Source organism: Crocuta crocuta, unplaced genomic scaffold (assembly GCF_008692635.1).
Source record: "Crocuta crocuta isolate KB4526 unplaced genomic scaffold, BGI_CrCroc_1.0 scaffold96, whole genome shotgun sequence".
NCBI classification, from domain to species: domain Eukaryota; kingdom Metazoa; phylum Chordata; class Mammalia; order Carnivora; family Hyaenidae; genus Crocuta; species Crocuta crocuta.
Genome location: NW_027531522.1, coordinates 5998150 through 6018412, shown reverse-complemented (window position 1 = coordinate 6018412; position 20263 = coordinate 5998150). Strand labels below are relative to the sequence as shown.

General features: G+C 36.1%; 1 protein-coding gene across 1 annotated transcript in view; it reads left to right on the top strand.

The window, feature by feature from the left end:
- PLXDC2 (plexin domain containing 2) overlaps nucleotides 1-20263 on the top strand; it is a 447796-nt gene that overhangs the window by 329679 nt on the left and 97854 nt on the right. Inside the window, exon 7 of the mRNA XM_077772453.1 lies at nucleotides 8962-9061. Within this exon, the coding sequence (XP_077628579.1) occupies nucleotides 8962-9061 (100 nt within the window). The remainder of the gene's footprint in view (nucleotides 1-8961; nucleotides 9062-20263) is intronic.

Genomic DNA, 20263 nt, shown 5'->3' with positions numbered 1-20263 from the left:
ATTTTGTAGAGGTTTAAATGGCACCTTTAATGTATTTTTAAAATTTCCTTCAAGAAATTTCCTTTTTCTCTTATTTAAGCTGTAATGATTTTTCATTCATGATAATCATCCTGAAATTATTTAAAGATGAACAATTGCTGAGCTTGTAGAATTTATGGGAAAAAATAATTCAAGAGAGTAAGAGAAAGCCAGAAGAACTGAACAGTGAAACATTTACCTTTGATATGAAGTATTTTGCTTTTATGACTATTGCTCTGTGTGTGAGAATGTTGGACATGTGTTTATATAATATATTACATCCAAAAAACTTTATAGTTCTGCCAGTAGAAATATATATATATGTATGACATGTATACATATACATTATATATTCATATAGTTATATATTTTTATTTAAATAAAATCTATTTAATAAATTTATGATACAAGGTTGAGAAAAACCAGGTGACATAAAATGTTGATTATAGACTCTCAGGAAATAATTCTAAAGAAAACAGAGATACAGATGATTTTACATTATAGCATTACCCTGTATTTTAAATACATGAAATATAAAATTGTATCAACATTTGCATTTGTGGATGTATTTTATGTTTTAGTTATGTCACACATAAAACCTCCTGATGTTTTAGTTTCTTTTTACTTTTCACAGTGTAAGAAGATGGCAGACTGAACTGCTTTCCCTTTATAATGTTCCTATAACAAATGCTGTGGGTAAAAACAAACAAACAAATAAAGTAGCAAGGTAGAAGGATCTGTTTAGAGGAAGTAATTTTAGATACAGAAACCTGTTCCAATGCTGTCCCTGCCCCTAGAAATTGCATTGTCCTTAGACAATCTATTTGATCTTTCGGGATGCGCTTTCTCCTTGAAGCCCTTCTTCCCCTCCACCCCTGAGATGTCGCCGAGATGTTGGTCTTGCCTATATCAACCCAAATCCCGACTCCCTGCTCTGATGCTTCGAGACCAAAGAGCTTTTTTGTCCCTCCCCAAGGGGAAAGGCCTGTGCATTCCGTGTGTCTTTCCAAACCCACGGAGTCTCCCCATCCCCTCCCTTTCTCCCTAGTGTTTGCTTCCCAGTCATGTGTACGCAAGCTCCCTTGTCTAGCTGGAGTTCTAGATAAAGGCCTCACTATGTTTTGTTGTCTTGAGCCCAGTCGCACAGCCTTCTTCAGGCAGACAGACGTCTGTCTCATTGTCTTACTTTATATGAAGCTCCAACTCTACTTGTCAGTTCAGTAAGGGGCAGTCTTTAAATCAGACATCACACTAATGTGTGTGTGTGTGTGTGTGTGTGTGTGTGTGTAAAATGGATATGTTGTCAACACTTAGATATCAGAGGGTTTTAAATAAAAATACAGATTTGTATTGCCCCTGGAGAAATCGGAAACCCTACCTCACTTGCCCTACATTTCCACACAGCAACAATTGGCTAGGAAATGACTCAGAGTATGTTCCCTCCAGTTTTTCCCACAGCAACTTCTTCTTTCTTACCCCAGGCTGGCACTAGTTTATGTAGAGATCAAGTTTGAAACCCCTCTTTTAATATAGGAGCTGTCTTATGTTGCCTCCTTCCAGATTTTCTATAAGGTGTGATGGTGGAGATAGGGAATGGAGGGATGTTAAGAATGTATCTTTAGCTTATGATGTTCCTTTGCTTTCATGCCATCAAGTGCATGGCTCAATATCTGTTATATGAAAAGAGTCCAGTAACTGTAAGCTAGAACAGGATTAAAGTAATCGAGCAAAGGTTAACGATAGTCAAGAAGGCAAATGGATTTTTATCTTGTCAAATTTAAGGGAAAGACTTTCTATTCAAATACAGGTTTTTTTTAATGTTTTATTTATTTCTGAGCTCTCTCAGAAAGAGAGAGACAGTGTGAGCAGGGGAGGGTCAGAGAGAGAGGGAGACACAGAATCTGAAATAGGCTCCAGGCTCTGAGCTAGCTGTCAGCACAGAGCCCGACAGGGGCTCGAACTGACGAACTGTGAGATCATGACCTGAGCTGAAGTCAGACGCTTAACTGTCTTAACCACCCAGGCACCCCTCAAATGCAGTTTTGAGACAACTAAGCACTAATACTCAGGACTTTGTGTTGTTTTGATAGTAATAAAAGAAAGTATGATTGGACATCCAACTGTGAGTAACACAGAAGCCAGGTCTGACCTTTAAGGATGATGAGATAGAAAGTTAAAGGTTGATGCAGGTGAGAATGGGTAAACTAGTAAGCTTTTTTTTTTTTTAATGTATATATATTAAGCTACTAGACACCATGTTGCTGATTAGCGAGTGAACAAAAATGACCTTAGAGTAATTCTTCTCCATTTGATAGGCATGTGATTCATACTTTGGAACACCACACTTCGCAATCAAGCCCTTGATAAGATGCTGTGCTGCCTATTAGATAGATAGCTGGGTCTGTAATGGAAACAAATGAATGTTTTAGCGAGGTTTGCAGTGCAGAAGAGAGAGGAAAATAAAGTTCCATTACCTCTGACTCAAGCAGCATGCTGTTATCTCCCTCGCTGTTTTAGAGACAGACATAAAAGCTCACGTTCTGTGTGTTGTGTTTGTGTGTCTGTAGCCTGGAGAATGACACCACAGCATGGAAGAGAGCCGCCTTTGCCTCTGAACCTTCCTCGAAGGACCAGTGTGCTCTGCTCTACCCTTACCTGCCCCAAATATCTTTTCCTGCCTTAATTTTGTCTGCTGACTACAGACAGTTTATACTCACTTAAATAATAAACTCATCAGTTTCCTGAAAACTGAAACAAAAATTAAATACCTAAAAAAAAGAATTTAGAAATGCCTGTGTAAGCAGAAATAGAAGCACATTTTAGCTGGTGCTAATGTTCCTTTTTCTATAACTATCTTGTGGAATGAATGTAATTGTAAAACTCATTCTCAGAAATTTATGATTCAATACAAATCATACAGAGGCCGAGCGAAAATTTAGCTTTGCCTCAGTCATAAAAAGCAACTATTATAGGCAGTTGAAAATAATGAAGCTACATTTCTTTCTCTTTTTTTAAATAAAGCATCTATAGTTTAGAATTGGTAATGTTTCAGGATGGCTTCCTGAAAACCCCATGAACTAACTTCGGAAATATCTTAAGAATGACTATAAATTTGTAGAATGGATAAAAAAAATAGCTTCTCATAAAGGAAAGTTTTTAGAGTTCTCCTACTTGGACATCCTCATTGGTCATGGCTTCTCTGACTTCATATCCTTGTCCATTAAGAGTCCACTATGGAATAGATGGTGGTGACAATATGACAGACCCTTTCTTGTACTAATTCTGTGTAATATTGGCTATAATTCTAGATGGTTTATTTACCACACACACACACACACACACACACACACACACACACACACAGTTGCTTTGTTGTTATTAGTCAAAGTAGCTCAAGTTAAATGTGACTTTTAACAGTACTCATGATTCATCTTAATGGTCTCTAATTAAATACTAATATGGAAACCTGCAGACTGGTCTGACTTGCTCAGAGAACTTACACAGACTGATTTCTTTGGGTGCAGTAAGTGAGAGGATGAACGATCCTTTCGGAGAACAGTCCCATGCCTTTGATGTCTTGAAATAAAAAGATTACAGTCCAAGCAAGTGAGGTAAAAGGGATATGACAATATCAGGTGGAAAGAGCCAGACTATTTCTGAAAGAAACCTGTGAGAAAGCCTAGAATTGTTCATCTTTTCCTTATTAATCTTTTACAATGTTAAGCATTTAATTCAATTGCCAAAAGTGTTTTTTTAAAAACCTGATATGTAATTGTTTCATAAAAGACTTGGATGCCTTCTAGAAAAATGTGGGGAATTAAAAGCTTCTCATACATTTTTATTTTAATATTTAATTAGGATAAAAGACCATAGTTTTAGAAAATCTGTGTTTTTATTCATGAACTCTATAAAATTTTAAAGAAAAGTATTTGAGGCCAATGGAATTGCCATAAAAGTATCCTTTTCCAAACCTTCCTCTTCTCATTTTGTCCATCTCTGGACATTCCAGTACTTTCCTTCAGTGCTGCACAGGCGTCCCTCTGCACAGGCAGACAGCTCCTTCTGGCCTGTGGTGTGAAACACCCCTGCAGGTAGATGACGTGGCAGCCCTAATAAAATGCTCAACTCCCTTCTTCCTGCTATTGAGACCAAAGGCCATGGTGACATCATTGACCTCCTATTTCTCCTACTGTCCTCACATCCATGGCATTTCTCAATGATAGTGCCTTCACAATTCATCTGGAATCCATCTTTCCATCCCTTCTACCTCCTACACATACCACTCCAGTGTAGCCCAAGCCACCCATCTCTTATCTGGACAACTGTGATGCCTTCCTAACTAGTTTTTCTGTCTCCTCTTGACCCTTACAGACTTGACCATACAATAGATCACAGTGTGATCTTTTTCAGATGTAAAAGAACAGCCTTCCTCTGTTCAAAACTCTCTAAACCATCACTGTACAACATGAAATAAAATTCAAAGTCATTGCCATGGCTTACAGGGAATGTGTGCTCCCTATGACATGGCCCCAGCACCTCTGATTTCCTTTGAGAGTCTTACTTACTCTTCATGCTCCAGTGGTACCCTTTTAATTCTGAAAGACACCAGAAGCAATTTAGTCAAAGCCTTTGCCTGTACTGGTTCCTCTACTCAGAATTTACCTCAAATATCCACATGGCAGGCTCATTACTGTAGAAAAATCATCTCATCACAGAAACTTTCTGTGACTCCTTCTCTTAAAGGAGGCCTCTAGCCCCTTCTATCTCTTTGCCATACTTTAGTTTCCTCCTTAGCACTTACCACCTCCCAGCATACTTTATGTTTTTACATTCACTTTTTTAAAAATGTTTTATTTATTTCTGAGAGAAAAAGAGACAGTATGAGCAGGGGAGGGGCAGAGAGACAGGGAGACACAGAATCCGAAACAGTCTCCGGGCTCTGAGCTGGCTATCAGCACAGAGCCTGACACGGGGCTTAAACCCACGAACTGTGAAATCATGACCTGAGCCAAAGTCGGATGCTTAACCGACTGAGCCTCCCGGGCACCCCTGTATTCACTTTTTAATATCACTCTCTGCCTTCTAGAACATAAGCTCTGTGAGAGCAGGGTCTTTGTTCTGTTCTCTTCTATAATCCTAGTGCCTACAGTAAAACACAGAAAATATTCAATTAATGTCTAATAAGTGAGTGAATTTATTCTATCTTAGCAAATCGCATGGAGAGTATATGTGCATGTGCCTTTTGGGGAAAATAATTTTTATATGGTAGGTAATATTCTTAGAAATTTATTTTCTGTTTTATATTTCCACATTATATTAAGACTTATAATAGAGTTCTTGATGGTAATAGTGGTTTGTCAGACCCAGTCCTCAGAAGTCACTGTCCCATGAATAAGTATAACTAGAAAACCAGTAGCAAGTTAAAATGTTACCCTTAGAAGCAGGCAATGATTTCTGCCTACCTCAGTTCTCTTATAAATAGGTACAGTTTTTCACCCTTGTTAACAATTTACTTATTGAAGCTTGGAAAGGTCAAAATCATTCAACAGAGTAAAACCATAGAATGGTGGCTTGAAAGGGTCTTTACAGGTCATCTACAATTATCTTCCTAAAGGGTTTGGCCAATTTATGATAGGATTGTTTTCAGTGGCAGAAAACTGTCTACATTGTCAGGCTACCCATTTTAGTTTCAGATGGATTTTCCTTAGGTTAAATGAGTCTGAAGCTAGGTAACTGAGACACATTGGTCTTCATTTTTTGGAATAAAAAGGAAAGAGAATAAACTAGGGAATAAAGAGATCTAGAAGAGTGAAAGTAAGATGCAGAAAATGAAACTCTCCTGGAATGTTCCAATCTTTCAAGTTTAATTGTACCTAGAAGAACAGAGATATTTATCTGATTCCCTGAAACCTAGGAGGAAGAATGCTACTTCATTTTATGTAGAAACACCCAAACCTCTCTGTTTGTATTTGCTCTTAGATCTCTAATAGAAAATGCATTGGTTAGTATTGCTGTGTAACAAATCACCCCAAAATGTAGTTATTTAAACAACTCCATTTCTTATGTCTTACAAGATACCTATGGATCAGCTTCACAGTACTACTGATCTGGTTTGTACTCTCTTGATCTCAACTGGGCTTATTCACGTGTCAGCTGTTAGCTGGTAGATTGACTAGGGGCTAGCTGGTCAAAGTCGACCTCTGCTGCAAAGGAAACTTTCCTCCATATGCCTCTCATATATTTTCAGGAGACTAACAGTGTACACTCTCATGGCAGTGGCAGGGGGCCAAGAAAGAAGGTAGAAATGCGCACATACGTTTTCAATCCTCTCTTTTGCTTCACGTTTGCTGTCTTCTTCCTTTGTCATATTACTGAGCTGGAGTCCAAGTGGGAGGGGATCAAAAGTAACAAGGCAAAGGTTATGGAAAAAGGGGGCCATTAGTACAGTAAGTACACCACAGGTATAAAACACAGGAGGAGAGGGTTTGACTTAGAGACAAAATATAAAGGAAGAGAGTAAAAGGAAGGAAAGAGATGGAGACAATAAAATCAAAATGAAAGACGCCTAGGAGAAGAAAGTGATAAGGGAGAAAGACTGAAGAAGTAGAATAGAAAATCTGAAGGAAAGGGAAAATTATGATAAAGAGGTCTGCAGCAACAAAAGAGGTGACCTAAAAAATAAGCTCTTATATAAAAATATAATATTCATGACAATATAATAGGATTTTCCAGTTGAAAGTTTTATAAACTCAAGTTATGCTTTGAGTATGGGATAAGAGGAATACAATCACTTACATAGAATTATCTTGTAAAATATTTCTCACCTTGCAGAGGAAAATTGTAGTCACAGATGTTGGAAAATGAAATCAATTGATGAATATAAGCTTGCAAAGTTCTCATACTTAACCCTGATCAGGCATGTATTAATGCTGCTTGGCAATTGTGACTTTGTCTTGTTAGGATATGCAAAATGTAACTTGAATTGGAAATATTTTTTATGTTTTTTTTTCTAATTTTTTGTGTTTTCTTTAATTATGTCTATCTTAAATATAAATCACACTTATATTAACATTTCTACCTCAATGTGGCATATATAAAACTGGGCAATAGTATAAAGTCCACTAAGAAAAGGAAATATAGGGGCACCTGAGTGGCTCAGTTAGTTAAGCGTCTGACTTCAGCTCAGGTCATGATCTCACAGTTCATGGGTTGGAGCCCTGCATCAAGCTCTCTGTTGTCAGTGCAGAGCTTTGGATCTTCTTTCTCCATCTCTCTCTGCCCCTTCCCCACTGGTTCTCTCTCTTTCTTTCCCTCAAAATAAATCATGACTTCAGCTCAGATCATGATCTCACAGTTCACTGGCTTGAGCCCTGCATCAGTCTTTATGCTGACACTCAGAGCCTGGAGCCCACTGCGGATTCTGTGTCTCCCTCTCTCTCTCTGCCCTTTCCCTGCTCACACTCTGTCTCTCCTCTCTCTCAATCTCTCTCTCAAAAGTAAATAAACATTAAAACTTAAAAAAAGGAATTAAATATATGATACTGAGTATGGCTTAGTAATCATTAAATAAAGTATGTCAGAGTTTCATTTAGTGAATGAACCTTTAAGGACAGAAATGTTGGCTTTGCTTTGTTTGTTTCTGTTGTCCAAATATCAGAATATTTCTTAAGACTTGTTAAGAACTGGACATACTGAAATAAAATTGGCAATACCTTAACACTGATTTAGTACATAAAGAGAAAATGTCATCTTCCATTTACTTGAGATACTTCCATAAACTTCAGATACCGCAAAATTCCCTCCTAATTGGTTAATTTTGCCAAAATAGCCCTTTTACAATTTCCTGATGTCATGAGCAAAAATAAGCAGTACAGTGCTTATTGTATCCTTCCTTCTCATTGCTACACTGGTTATTATGGTTTATAAGACAAGGTCAAATCGAACATGTGCTTGAATGAATTATCCACAGATGACCACAGTCTGCTTCTTCCACCTTAAGCTTTGTTGGTGCTTCTGTCTTCCTCTTCTTGTTTCTTGTTCCTTGATTTATTGCAGACGGATGGATTTGTGCCCATTTTTATTTCTATAACACTAGTAATAAAGATAGTAATCATATCTCCAGTGACTGTTTTCTAGATCTAGAAAAACTGACTCCAAGGGTTTGTCTTATTTGTAACTATTATATATTCTCAATGTGTTTTAAGTTTCTTAACTGCAAATATTAAATAAAAATGACTGTCATCTTCAGATTTGGGTTCCACTGAGGTTTACGTTTAGGAAATGTGATCTTGAGATAACCCATCATAATTTATAAATTTTCCATGTAAGTTTCAGTCAGAATAGTTCAGCATCCATGAACATTTGCCAACTTTCACCACCTATTACTCAACAGTGTTATTGTTAAATATATAAATAAATATATATTTAAATATAAATAAATATATTTAAAAAATGCACAAGCAGTGCACTTACTTGTCCTTCTCTAGGTTTTAGATCGATAAGGCCACTTGTGAACAAGGATTTTGTTTTTAAAAAAAAGCATGAAAAGTAATATAGAATAAAGTATTTTAGGAAAACAATGGTAAAAGAGTCTCTATTCCAGAAATGAAAGACAGCACTAAATGTATTCATAGTGTGCCTATATGTGTGATGTTTTCAGCCTTCGGCACCAGTTAGATTCTCAGAAAATCTATTTACTTTCATCATCAAGTAGCTGTCTGTTGGACAAGGACCTCTTTTGTTGCATTAACCCATCAAAAGCACTAAACAGATGTTATTTTTTGGCATCGTATGTCTTTCTTCTCTAATATTTCCTGCTCACTCTCCCTGGTCCTTCATCTCTAGCACCTGATTTTCTCCGGTAACAAGATGATCACACTCCCCGCTGCCACTCCGAAATGAAATTCAAATCTAACACAGAGCAATCTGCTTTTTCTTTTCCAGATTCCTGTCTTGGTCACACAGATAAGTTCGACCAATCACCCAGTGAAAGTGGGGCTGTCTGATGCATTTGTCGTTGTCCACAGGATCCAACAACTTCCCAGTATGTAGAAGATGGGTAATCGCAGTCTGAGCCTGCTGTGGGGGTAAATTTAAAGGAGATTGATTTTAGGCAGATGTGACTGTTTGCACAAAGGAATCACTTAGCTGATTGCTGCTTGTAAATTATTGTTTGGGTTATAACTCTTATTGGCATTTGCTGTCTCTCTGTTACTCTTCAAGTAATAATTTAGGTAAACTGAAATCAAATAGCCAAGCCAAGAGCATGTAATTTTGGATTCTTTGGTATAGTTAGCTTGGTTGCACAGATCTATTTCTTTCTTTTTTTATTTTTAATGTTTATTGATGTTCAAGAGAGAGCACGAGGAAGTGAGGAGCAGGGAGTATCTGAAGCAGGCTCCGAGCTGTTAGCACAGAGCCGGATGCAAGGCTCAAACTCATGAACCTTGAAATCATGACCTGAGCCGAGAATGGACACTTAACTGACTGAGCCACCCAGGCACCCTTCTATTTCTTTCTATTTCTTTCATTATTAAGAACATAAAGAAATGACAGATTATTTGACTGATAGGTATATGACTGTTATTTGTTTGGCTTAAATTATTAGCAAAAGAGGAGTTTTGTGCTATTTTATGTCTATCATGTTTGTACAAGTGTTTGAGAGTCTAAAATAAGATGACAGAAAAAGTGTAAAGTGAAGTAAATAAAAATTTTGGTGGAGCTATACCTACCAGAGAAGATATATACCTTGTTTAAATCCTTTTTACTTATCTAGTTTACATTTGTAGAATAAATACATATGTGTTACTTAGTCAGCAGTACTATTAAAAATTGAAAATATTAGAAATTAATCATATTAGAAATTCAGAAAACTGCCATTGGTAGTAGTTCTGATCATGTATATAGCCATAGTTTGTAAGTTTCTGTGTTTTAAACCTTCGCTATTCTAGAAGAGTCCTGAGGGATGCTTGGGTGTGCTAGTACTGAAGATGTCTGTTTGTGTCCTAAACATGCATATTTAAAGCAAGAAGTGATCATGAAATATACCTCAAGATTAGATCATTTATTTCCCTTTTTGGTTCAAAGTTCTTCTTATATTCCACTAGAGGGGTAGACTTAATCTATCATGTGCATATGCTATTTGGTCTTCCCTTGAACTAATTCTGTTTAATTATATCATCTCTCAAATACAGAGAAGGTAAATGAAGTGTAAATTATTTAGACTTTCAGAGCGGTGGATTGGCTGGACACGTTATAGGGATTATTTTACAACTACAATTTAGAATGACATTCAGATGTGGGAGTTCTGCTTGGTGAAGAACGTGAATCTTTTGTGGTGGTTTCTCCTTGTTAGCCGAGAATTAGTGGGAAGTAGTATTCAAGGGAACTGTTAAATCAAGGCGGATTTTCCAGAAATGAAATTGTACAACGAACAAAGCAAGGACATATTAGCATGTGTAGGCACATAAAGACGTCCTCTTCAATAAGAGGCTGTGTCCTGGAAGAGCCGAAGTTGATTCCTGTTTGAGGAGTGTTTTCACATTCTTTCTTTCCAGGACATTAAATCAAGCATGACTTTGAGTCAATTATTACACAAGTAAGAGAAAACACCAGTTTTAGTTTATTTGTGTGTTCTTTTCTTCTGAAAAAGAATTTTGTTTGCAGCTTCCTCAGGAGACAGCCTGGTCCACGTTGATGTTCTGATATATTATTGTTATAACAGAAGACTCACCCAAGTACAAAAGAAAAACAGGATTACAAATGTACTTTAATATGTAGATGTTGCCTCAGAACTGAGGCATGGTAGAATCGCACTTAGAGCCCAAATTACGATTTTGCATCCCTTGTTATAATGTAATGGGGTAGCCATTATGTTTTGAGGAAAAATATTCTTCCCAAATATAAATTGTATTGAATAAATTGGCAAAATTCACATGAATTTTGAGAACAGATTATGTCTAAGGTTGAGACTCAGCATTCATCTAAAAAAGTTTCACAAGCTTCAAGTTCAGGTAAAAACTTCTCTCAGGCAAGCTGGTTGCTGGAATAACATTCACATTTCCTGTTGACCTCACCGGTACATCCTGAGAATATTAGCCGAGAAAGAATGGAAGTTCTGAGTTTCTAATCCACTCATCCCTGTCTTTAGATGGGACCATATTTCAACAAGAAAATTGGAATTGATGTGTTCTATTTAAAAATCTTTTGGGGAGGGGAGCGCCTGGGTGACTCAGTCAAGGGTCTGACCTCGGCTCAAGGTTGGTTCCTGCATTGGGCTGTCTGCTGTCAACACAGAACTTGCTTCAGATCTTCTGTCCCCCTCTCTCTCTGTCCCTTCCCAGCCCTCTTTCTCTCAAAAATTAAAAAAATAAAAATAAATTTAAAAATCTTTTCAGAAACAGAAAAATTTAAATCTTCTTACAAATCTGTTCCCACAGGGGCGCCTGGGTGGCTCAGTTGGTTAAGCATCTGATTTCAGCGCAGGTCATGATCTCACAGCTTGTGGGTTTGAGCCCCGCGTGGGGCTCTGTGCTGACAGCCAGCTCAGAGCCTGGAGCCTGCTTCGGATTCTGTCTCCCTCTCTCTCTGACCCTCCCCTGCTCACACTGTCTCTCTCTCTCTCAGAAATAAATAAATTTTTTTTAAAAAAATCTGTTCCCACATCTATAAGGTATAATAATGTCTGTTACATGAACTTCTGTATAAAGGGAAAGATGTGTTGACATAACATTCTCAGACTAAAAAATAAATAAATAAATAACACTCATACATGCCAGAGATTAGGCTGACCCAAGATTAGCATAATACAAGCTATACAACTAGTACCTTTCCCTGAGAAATATAAGATGATTCCTAGAGATCTGCATGTTACCTATTTGTGCAATCAGAACTTAGATAAATATTTAAATCCATTTCAAAATTCTGCTCTCTTAGTTAACAACCCTCACTATGAGGAGTCATCCTCATAGGGAATTTAAATCGTTCATCTCTGTTCCCCTTTTTCTCCTCCTGAGTGAATTTAGGTGAAAACTGATCGTTATCATAAGTAATGAGCGGTTTCATTTCTTCTCTGTTGCAAGGTGCATTATATAGGAGCCTGTTCTCATAAGATCAGCTTTCTGTTCTTTTAATCATTTTGGTTTCACGGTTTATATAGCACTTAGATCCTCAGCCTAATCTCATGGCAACATGGAAGTGCAAACTGTAACCTTGAGAATAATTTTTCCGGGTGGGACCACAGTTGCTATATGATTCTTATCAGTTGGTGAAGGTTTAGTAAAGCATTTGTAAAGCTGTTAGGTAAGTTTAATTTACTTATCAAGAGGATTTCTCCCCACCCTTTCATCATAATATCAACAACAGAAAACTTGTTTTTCAGTTTTTAAAGGCTTCCAAATAATAAATGATTTCAATGTAACTTTTAAGCATAGTTTATTACCTTAGTCTTTATCTTTCAAAAAAGATCAGGTGATCTGACAGTTTAAAGTATCAAAGGGAATTCAGGCATTGTTAGTAAATTAGTAAATAGTTCAGAGGTTACAAAGGAAATTCCTTTGCTCCTTCAGAAAACAAATGAAAAAAAAAAAAAGTCCATGATGAAATTAACCCTTATCTCTAAAAAGTAAAATAAAAGATAAAAGTAGTTAGAAGTCCAGAGAATATAAGGATTACCATAATGGGAAGACTAATAATGAGACCTTGACCATTTTTATTTAATTCCTATTACCTTGCAGACAAAATGGTTATCTTAATACGTAAGATACAATGGGTATGTAGCAGGCAGTATTTGGCACAAGGTAAGCAGTGTATTTGTACATATATTTATTGTTTATTCATCATAATCAACATTATCACCCTAAAAAGACACTGATGCTAAGATGTCCACACCCAGAACAATTGCTTATGAGAGTAGGGCCGCAGGAGATTCCCACCGGAAAACCCTGACACCCTCTCTCTGAAACTCATTCTCTCTAACTAAGCAGCATTTGCTTTTTGATGTCTTGGTGTGTCTGTCTGTGTGTACATATATGCCTGCATCACCATCTGTTTTTTCATAAAATATTTTGTAGAATTTTAGAAACAAAAAGAACACAAAGATCAGCTGAGTCAGTCTCCACAGGTACAGATGTAAAAAACTGGTATACATTACAATGACTTCGGTTGTTCATTACAGAAATCCAAATGTAAGAACATACTTGTGAATATAACCATAGTGCATATTAATTCAGAGAAATTTGTAAAATAACAGAATGCGAAGAAGAAAATTTAAATGGTCTGTAAATCTACCACAGGGAGATAATAATCATTGTTTCCGCCTATCTGCATCCAAACTTTTGTTTATAGTATATACACTCGCAGATACATGGCACGTTAAGATACATTACATTGTGCTAAAAATATTTTTGTCACCTATTTTTCTCTTCATATACATACACATTTTTTTCTGCACCACTGAATACCTGTCTGAAATGTGGTCATTAATAGCAACAAATACCTTTATTTCATAATTTATATAAACTGAGCGCTAGTTTGCATGTTGGTTGCTTTTCATATTAATTATCAAGTAAACAGTGCTGAACATCTTCGTTTTCAAATTTTGACACAACTGATTGTTTATAAGCGAATATGTAGCCATTGACTGTTAATGGGTTTTTATGCACTTTGACAGATTGCTTTCTATAAAGGTCGTAGCAATTAACTTCCCCCACCCCTGGCATTTTATTAGATATCCCATTTCCCCAGATGCTCCCAACACTGTCATCATCTTTTAAACTGCAAATTTGATAAGCAGAACATGATATTTCATTGTTGCTTTAATATTCTGTTGATTACCAGAAGGTTTTCACATGGTCATGTATTCATAGGTCATGTGTAATTTCCATAATTTCTTGTCAAATAGCTTTATTAAGTAATTCTTTCTCAGCCTGGGTTTATTTGCCTCCAAATCCTTTACACAGTGTGCAAAGGTCTTCCTGGATAAATGTATAATTCTCACTAGCACCGTTCTTACTTGTTTGTTTCCTCTCCCCCAATTTAACACTCTGAATTTCCATCTCAATCTCTAGGGTGCTGACCTTCTCCCTCACGCCTCACCTTTTCTCCACCTTCCGTGCTTAAAGAGCATAACATTTCCAGCCAGAAAACCCAGAAAACCCACTGTTGCCTTCGCGGTTCTTTTATTTGGAAACGTAAAGCTATGCCATTTTCGTAACTTGAAAGTTAGTTTTATAAAACGCGCAGAATTCTTGTCCAAGAAAGCCATCTGGAAGGCTGCTGACCTACCTTGAAATGTTTCCCCTACAAGTTATGATAACAGCTATTTCTGAATCCTTTAGAACACGCCACTTTATTCTTCTCACTGGCAGTACATTATCTGCTTCTTTCTTAACATCAATCTGTCTCTCATCTGCATCTGCTATTTTGAATCTTTAACAGTCATTGGTGCTACAATGTGCCGTCTCTTTGTTGGTTAATTGTTGTTCACAGCTCAAAAGGAAACGTTAGTTAACATTTTCAAAGATAAAAGTCACAACTCATTTGGAGAGCAAATATAAAGATACTTAGAGGTTCAAGGAACTCTTTGAGGAACATTGTATATAGTTCATCATATATGGTCTCTTTATAAGCTTTACAGACCAGGCAACAATTTTTCATAAAAGTTGACCAAAATTATGTTTACAGACTTAAAAAAAAAAAAAGCCTATAATAGAAAGAGAGATTGTTTTTTACTCTGCAAAATGTCTTAAGTTTTAATTCTCAAAAACAGAATATCATAGACCAGTACTGTATAACAAAACTTTCTGCTGACAAAATGTCCTAAATCAGAACGGTTGAGTATTGGTCTCACTAGCTGCATGTGGCTACTACGCACTTGAAATGTGGCTAGTAACCCTGGGGATATGAATTTTTCATTGATTTCATTAATTAACTTTAGGTTAAAGAGATACATGTAACGAGTGGTTACCATCTTGGACAGAGTAACCGTAAATCTTATGCATATATTTAAGTTAAATATTAAATTTCAGGTATAATATTTATAATATTTACAGAACATACCTTTTCTTCTCTGCCTTTCAAAAAACCTTGGAATTTTATGATTAAATAAGGCATTTTCAAATATAAGCATTCCATTGTAACTGGTTTTCCCCAAATAAAACTATTGGTAATTTTGATTTGCTGGTAGGACAGCTCCATTATAATTACTTAGCAACTCTAATTAAAGAAAACAAATATGTTGACAAACTATTGGGGGAATGAATAATCTTGGAAAATCTAAATATATTTTTCTTTCATACCCTATTAAAGCTCATTTAGAAGAACGAGCCTCACTTGTTATTTTCTTTTTCTCTCTCTCTTTTTTTTTTTTTTTTTTCTGAGAGAGAGAGCTAGTAGCAAGGAAGGGGCAGAGGGAGAGAAAGAATCTCAAGCAGGCTCCACACTGATCAGGACAGAGTCTGATGTGGGGCTCGATCCCACAACCCTTGGATCATGACCTGAGCCGAAATCAAGAGTCAGATGCTCAACTGACAGAGGCACACAGGCACCCCAAGCCTCACTTATTTTCAAAGTTATTGGGGTCTTTTCATTCATAAAAGAACAGATTGATTCTGTTCTGATATGTTGTTAACTAAACAAATCCTTTAGTAAATCCTACTTTCCTTCTCCTCAAAATGGAAAGCACTTCAAAGTATTCATTTTACAGAAGGTACAATTGCTTTTATTTTTTTTTTTAGAGTTTGTTTTTATGTTTTTTATTTATTTCTAGGAGAGAGAGAGAGAGAGAGAGACACAGCGTGAACAGAGGAGGGTCAGAGAGAGGGAGTCACAGACTGAAACAGGCTCCAGGCTCTGAGCCGGCAGTCAGCACAGAGCCCGACGCGGGGCTCGAACCCACGAATCGCGAGATCATGACCTAAGCGAAAGTCGGACGCTTAACCGGCTAAGCCACCCAGGCGCCCCCAATTGCTTCTCTTTACAGTATAGCTTCACAAGGTGTTTTGGTTCCCAAGTATGCATTTGCCCACTCATGGCTCAACAAAAGGAAAAAGTGATAGAAATCATGACATTTTCCCCATAAAATATCTCTCATAAAACTTTTCCAAGAAAGAAAGTATGATTTAAAGTGATGTTCCGTGGTTTGACATACATTTCAAACACCTCCTGTTTGATTCTGATCCTAAGCAAATATTTAGGAGCTTGCTGGATATTAGAAATCAATGATTAGTTAAGTATAACATATTTCAGAGGTATTTTTGGCTAAATTGTTTTTTTAATCTATTTATCCATTTATTCATTGACTTTTTATCCTATACTTATATCAGATAAAGTAAAATTGTACCAATTAGAGCTATGTCTCCCAATTTAATAATTTATTTCTAATATAAAATACTAAAAGTCACTGAAAGGACTTTAATACAATATTAAAATTTCAAGATATTTAAACATTTATTTATTCAATAAATATCTATTGGGTACCTATTAGGCTAAGATTTATTGGTCTAAGGAAGAGAAACTCAGCTTACTGTACTTTTATTGTATTCAATATAGTGAATCAAAAGCCCATCTTTTGCAATGGTTACCTTACCATGGAAGGCATAGGAAAGTAGCCAAAACAGTTCTCAAAAATAATCTAAATTGAGCTTTTCTATCAAGTTCTGTCTGCCTTATTTATTTAAATTATGACCTCAGAGGTTCAATTTTCCACTTTTCTCTCATGTTTGCCTTCAAATTTAGACTTTGCTTTGCTTCATTTTTTTATTTTTCCCTATTACTTAATGAATATTTCTATTTTTACTTACACGTCCCTACTACACAGAGAATATTTCTATTTTTAACTAATACTGGTTGGATACCTTTATAAACATGCCCACATGTTCATTTTTCCAGTTGAATTTTTTGTAGGAAGTTTAGTTTCTTGGAAATGTAGGTGGCTTTCCTTATGTAAGTGCCAAACATCTGCATAATTTAGCACTAAAAGCTTTTCAAAAACTTGATTTCAAAATGTATCTTACTACATTTCACCCAACTTTATTTAATAAAGTCACAATCTTCTTGTCTGTCAGAAGAAAAGTAGAGAGTTAATGACATTGCCAATGTACTTCATAAAATCTTCCCTAAGTCTCAGGAATAAAGAGGTGTGTTCTCGTGGGGGAAACCCCATGCTCAGAACAGTCCTTAGGCCAATGAGAACCATGGTGTGAGGCCTGCAGTCCACATGTCCCATGAGCTCACTGACACTCTGCTTGACCATTTACTGTCCCAGTGCTGGTTCTGGTGCTCTTCTTGGGCAAAGGGATTACTAATGGAAGTAAGGACATCTTGTTTAAGCCATTCGTAAATGCATGGAATGAGGAGAAAAGTAACGTTTGGTTTTAGATGAAGTTTCTGATTTTCTTTATGCATGCTCAAGTAACTTTTGAAATCTGACCATTTAGGTTTTAGCAATGTCCTGAAACTTCACAAGCAGCAAGGGAAGGATGAGAAGAAAATATAAGAGGTTCAGATCGGTACTCCATGGTCCTCTAAATTTTATGTGGCCTTATCCAACCTGAATTACATTATTATTTAATAGAATTAGAACTACATAGGGAATAAAAAATGTTTGAAGCAAAAACATCTTCTATTTGTAGAGGCTTGACTTGACAACGCCAACCAGCTATATCTGTTAGTGAATTACATTTTGTGAGGGAGGCTTAATCACTGTTGTAATGGTGCACCTTTTTTCTCAAGAGTCTCTTTCTTTCCCAAGTCTTCATGCCAGGAATGATCTTGTAGTTGTACAATACATGCTATTTACATTAAAGAACATTCAGTGAATGGTACTGGGTGGCAGGCTCAGTTGGAAATGGAAAAGAAATAACTATTTGGGACCCGTCATTAAACATTAGTAATCCATAAGTAAAGCATTGTTAGCAAATTATCTGTTTCACAGTTCAGACAGTATTAAAATATTCATATAAATGGAAGAATCAGCCAATTTAGAAAATTACTCATACATTCTCTATGTGAATGTTACTTTTAAAGACAAGCAAATAAACTAGATCATGGCTAACCATGCCGCAGGGTACTCATTAAACTGTGTTCATTTTGGCCAGAGTGAATATTGATTGGAGAGGATCCCTGGTGTTTCCATATGATCCCTCCTGTTAATTTGCTCAGATTTTCTAAAAATTGCAATCCATTACTCACACTTGGAATCATATCACCTCAAGATTTTGGTTACTATACTTTACTCTCTGAGTGTTAGTCTGCTCAGAGTTTTAGTTCTTTATTTTTTTTTTAATTTTTAAAAGCCCTTAAAGAGTATTATAGTTAAAATTAGTTTTGTAAAGTAGTAAAAAAAAATAGGGCTGTATCAAAACTACTAAGACTGAATTTTTGGTACAGCATTATTTTGGCTGACTTTCTAAAGAAGACACATGAGCTAAATACATTTCTGGAATCAAATGAAAGCTTGTAGTTTTGGCAGGAGCTACCAGTAAATACATTCCTAATTACTTGTTTTTGACAGGGATATCTCTGAAATACAACAAAAATGACCATTTGGAAGCTGTCATTAATTGGCAGGTCATCAAACAAAAATCATTCTCATTAATTTCATTTTGTTAAACTCATTTCCTCCCCATAGTTGGAAAGGTTTGAGCAGGTGACAGAATTAGCATAGCAAAAAAGGTCACTTTCCCTTAACCTCATATGCATAATCAATAATTAACTTCCAGAGGCTTCACAGTCATTATATCAGTAGTTTCAGATTTTCAAAGTATAATATGAAATGAACAGAAAACTAGTATTTTAATCACCTACTAATATGATAGATACTGAGCGAACTTTAGTATGAAGGAAGCTCAAAACCGCCCCAACCCAGTAATCTCATGGCAAAATCACGTTATTTATTTATTTCCAAGAACTAAGTTATTTAGCAAAAAACAAGGGAAACCAGTATATAGGAAGGTGTATTATTTAAACAAAGCAGAAACTGGATAATCTTTTTCTGTGCCTTACAACTTAAAAAAAAAAAGTGCCCTCCCCTCAAGAAACCTTATTAAATACCATTAAATTAGCATTTCCTCTGTTTGATAAAGTTGACACTTTGAAAACTATATATACATTTTTGCTTATATCAAAAAGAAATTAATTGGATTATGGTTCTTAACCAGTGTTTTCCAATCTGATAAACCTGAAGATATATTCAGCAAATGGCTTTTTTTTTTTAATAGATGAGGAAACTGAGGCATGAGAGTCTAACAAAGGAGCTCAGAGTCACACAGATACAAGCAGAAACACTGGGATTCAACCCACACAAGATTGTTCAAGAGCATATACTAACAACCACTATGACATATGACTTCCCAAGATTAGATACCATGATATTTTCTAAATAAACTTATAACTTCTCAATTAATTCCTGATTGATAAGATAGCATTCAGGAAATGCAGTCCTTATATCACAAGCATTTCAAGACCTAAATAAAATACTGGCAACATTGCTTCTCCATTCCCATTTACCAAACTCAGGCAAGCTCATTAGCATAAGACTCAGGTCTTTTTTTAATAGGGGACCTTAAATATATTTCATCAACAGTCTTAATTGTAATAAAATATGTTTGCCATGTTTATCTGATATTTAATTATTAAAGTTCACGTCAAAGTCTCCCGTCTAGCCTATTCCTCAGGGATGCTGTTGGATTTGTTGATGAATTATTACAAATCCTTCATACAACCTAAGTACTAATTGTTAACCTTTCTCAGATATAATACTGTATGTTTAATAAATATCAGTACTAATTTTTAAAATGATTTAAGTTCTGTTGTACTTTTATTAAAAGAAACTCATTCTGAACCTTTAAAGCAATCAACCTTTGTATCAAACCTTGTATTCTGGCTGTGAAATTATTTTTTTAAGGCTGTGAAAAATTTGTAATTGTTACCCATTCCTAAAAGACTCATTTTAGCCTGAGTTATAAAGAAATGATATCATTTTATCTTCTTGATTTTATGTCAAAGTCTTTCAAAATCTATAAATCCATCAAGAAAATGTCTTCAGTATATCCTTGGTAATAATGGGTTGGAGCCCACTAGCAGAGTGAGATATCTGAGACCATAATCAACATTTCATCTCCATTGATTAAAAAAAGACTTCTGGGGGGTTGGGGAGCACCTGGGTGGCTCAGTTGGTTGAGCATCCAAATCTGATTTCAGCTCAGGTCATGATCCGTGGGTCATGGGATATAGCCCTGCATCAGGC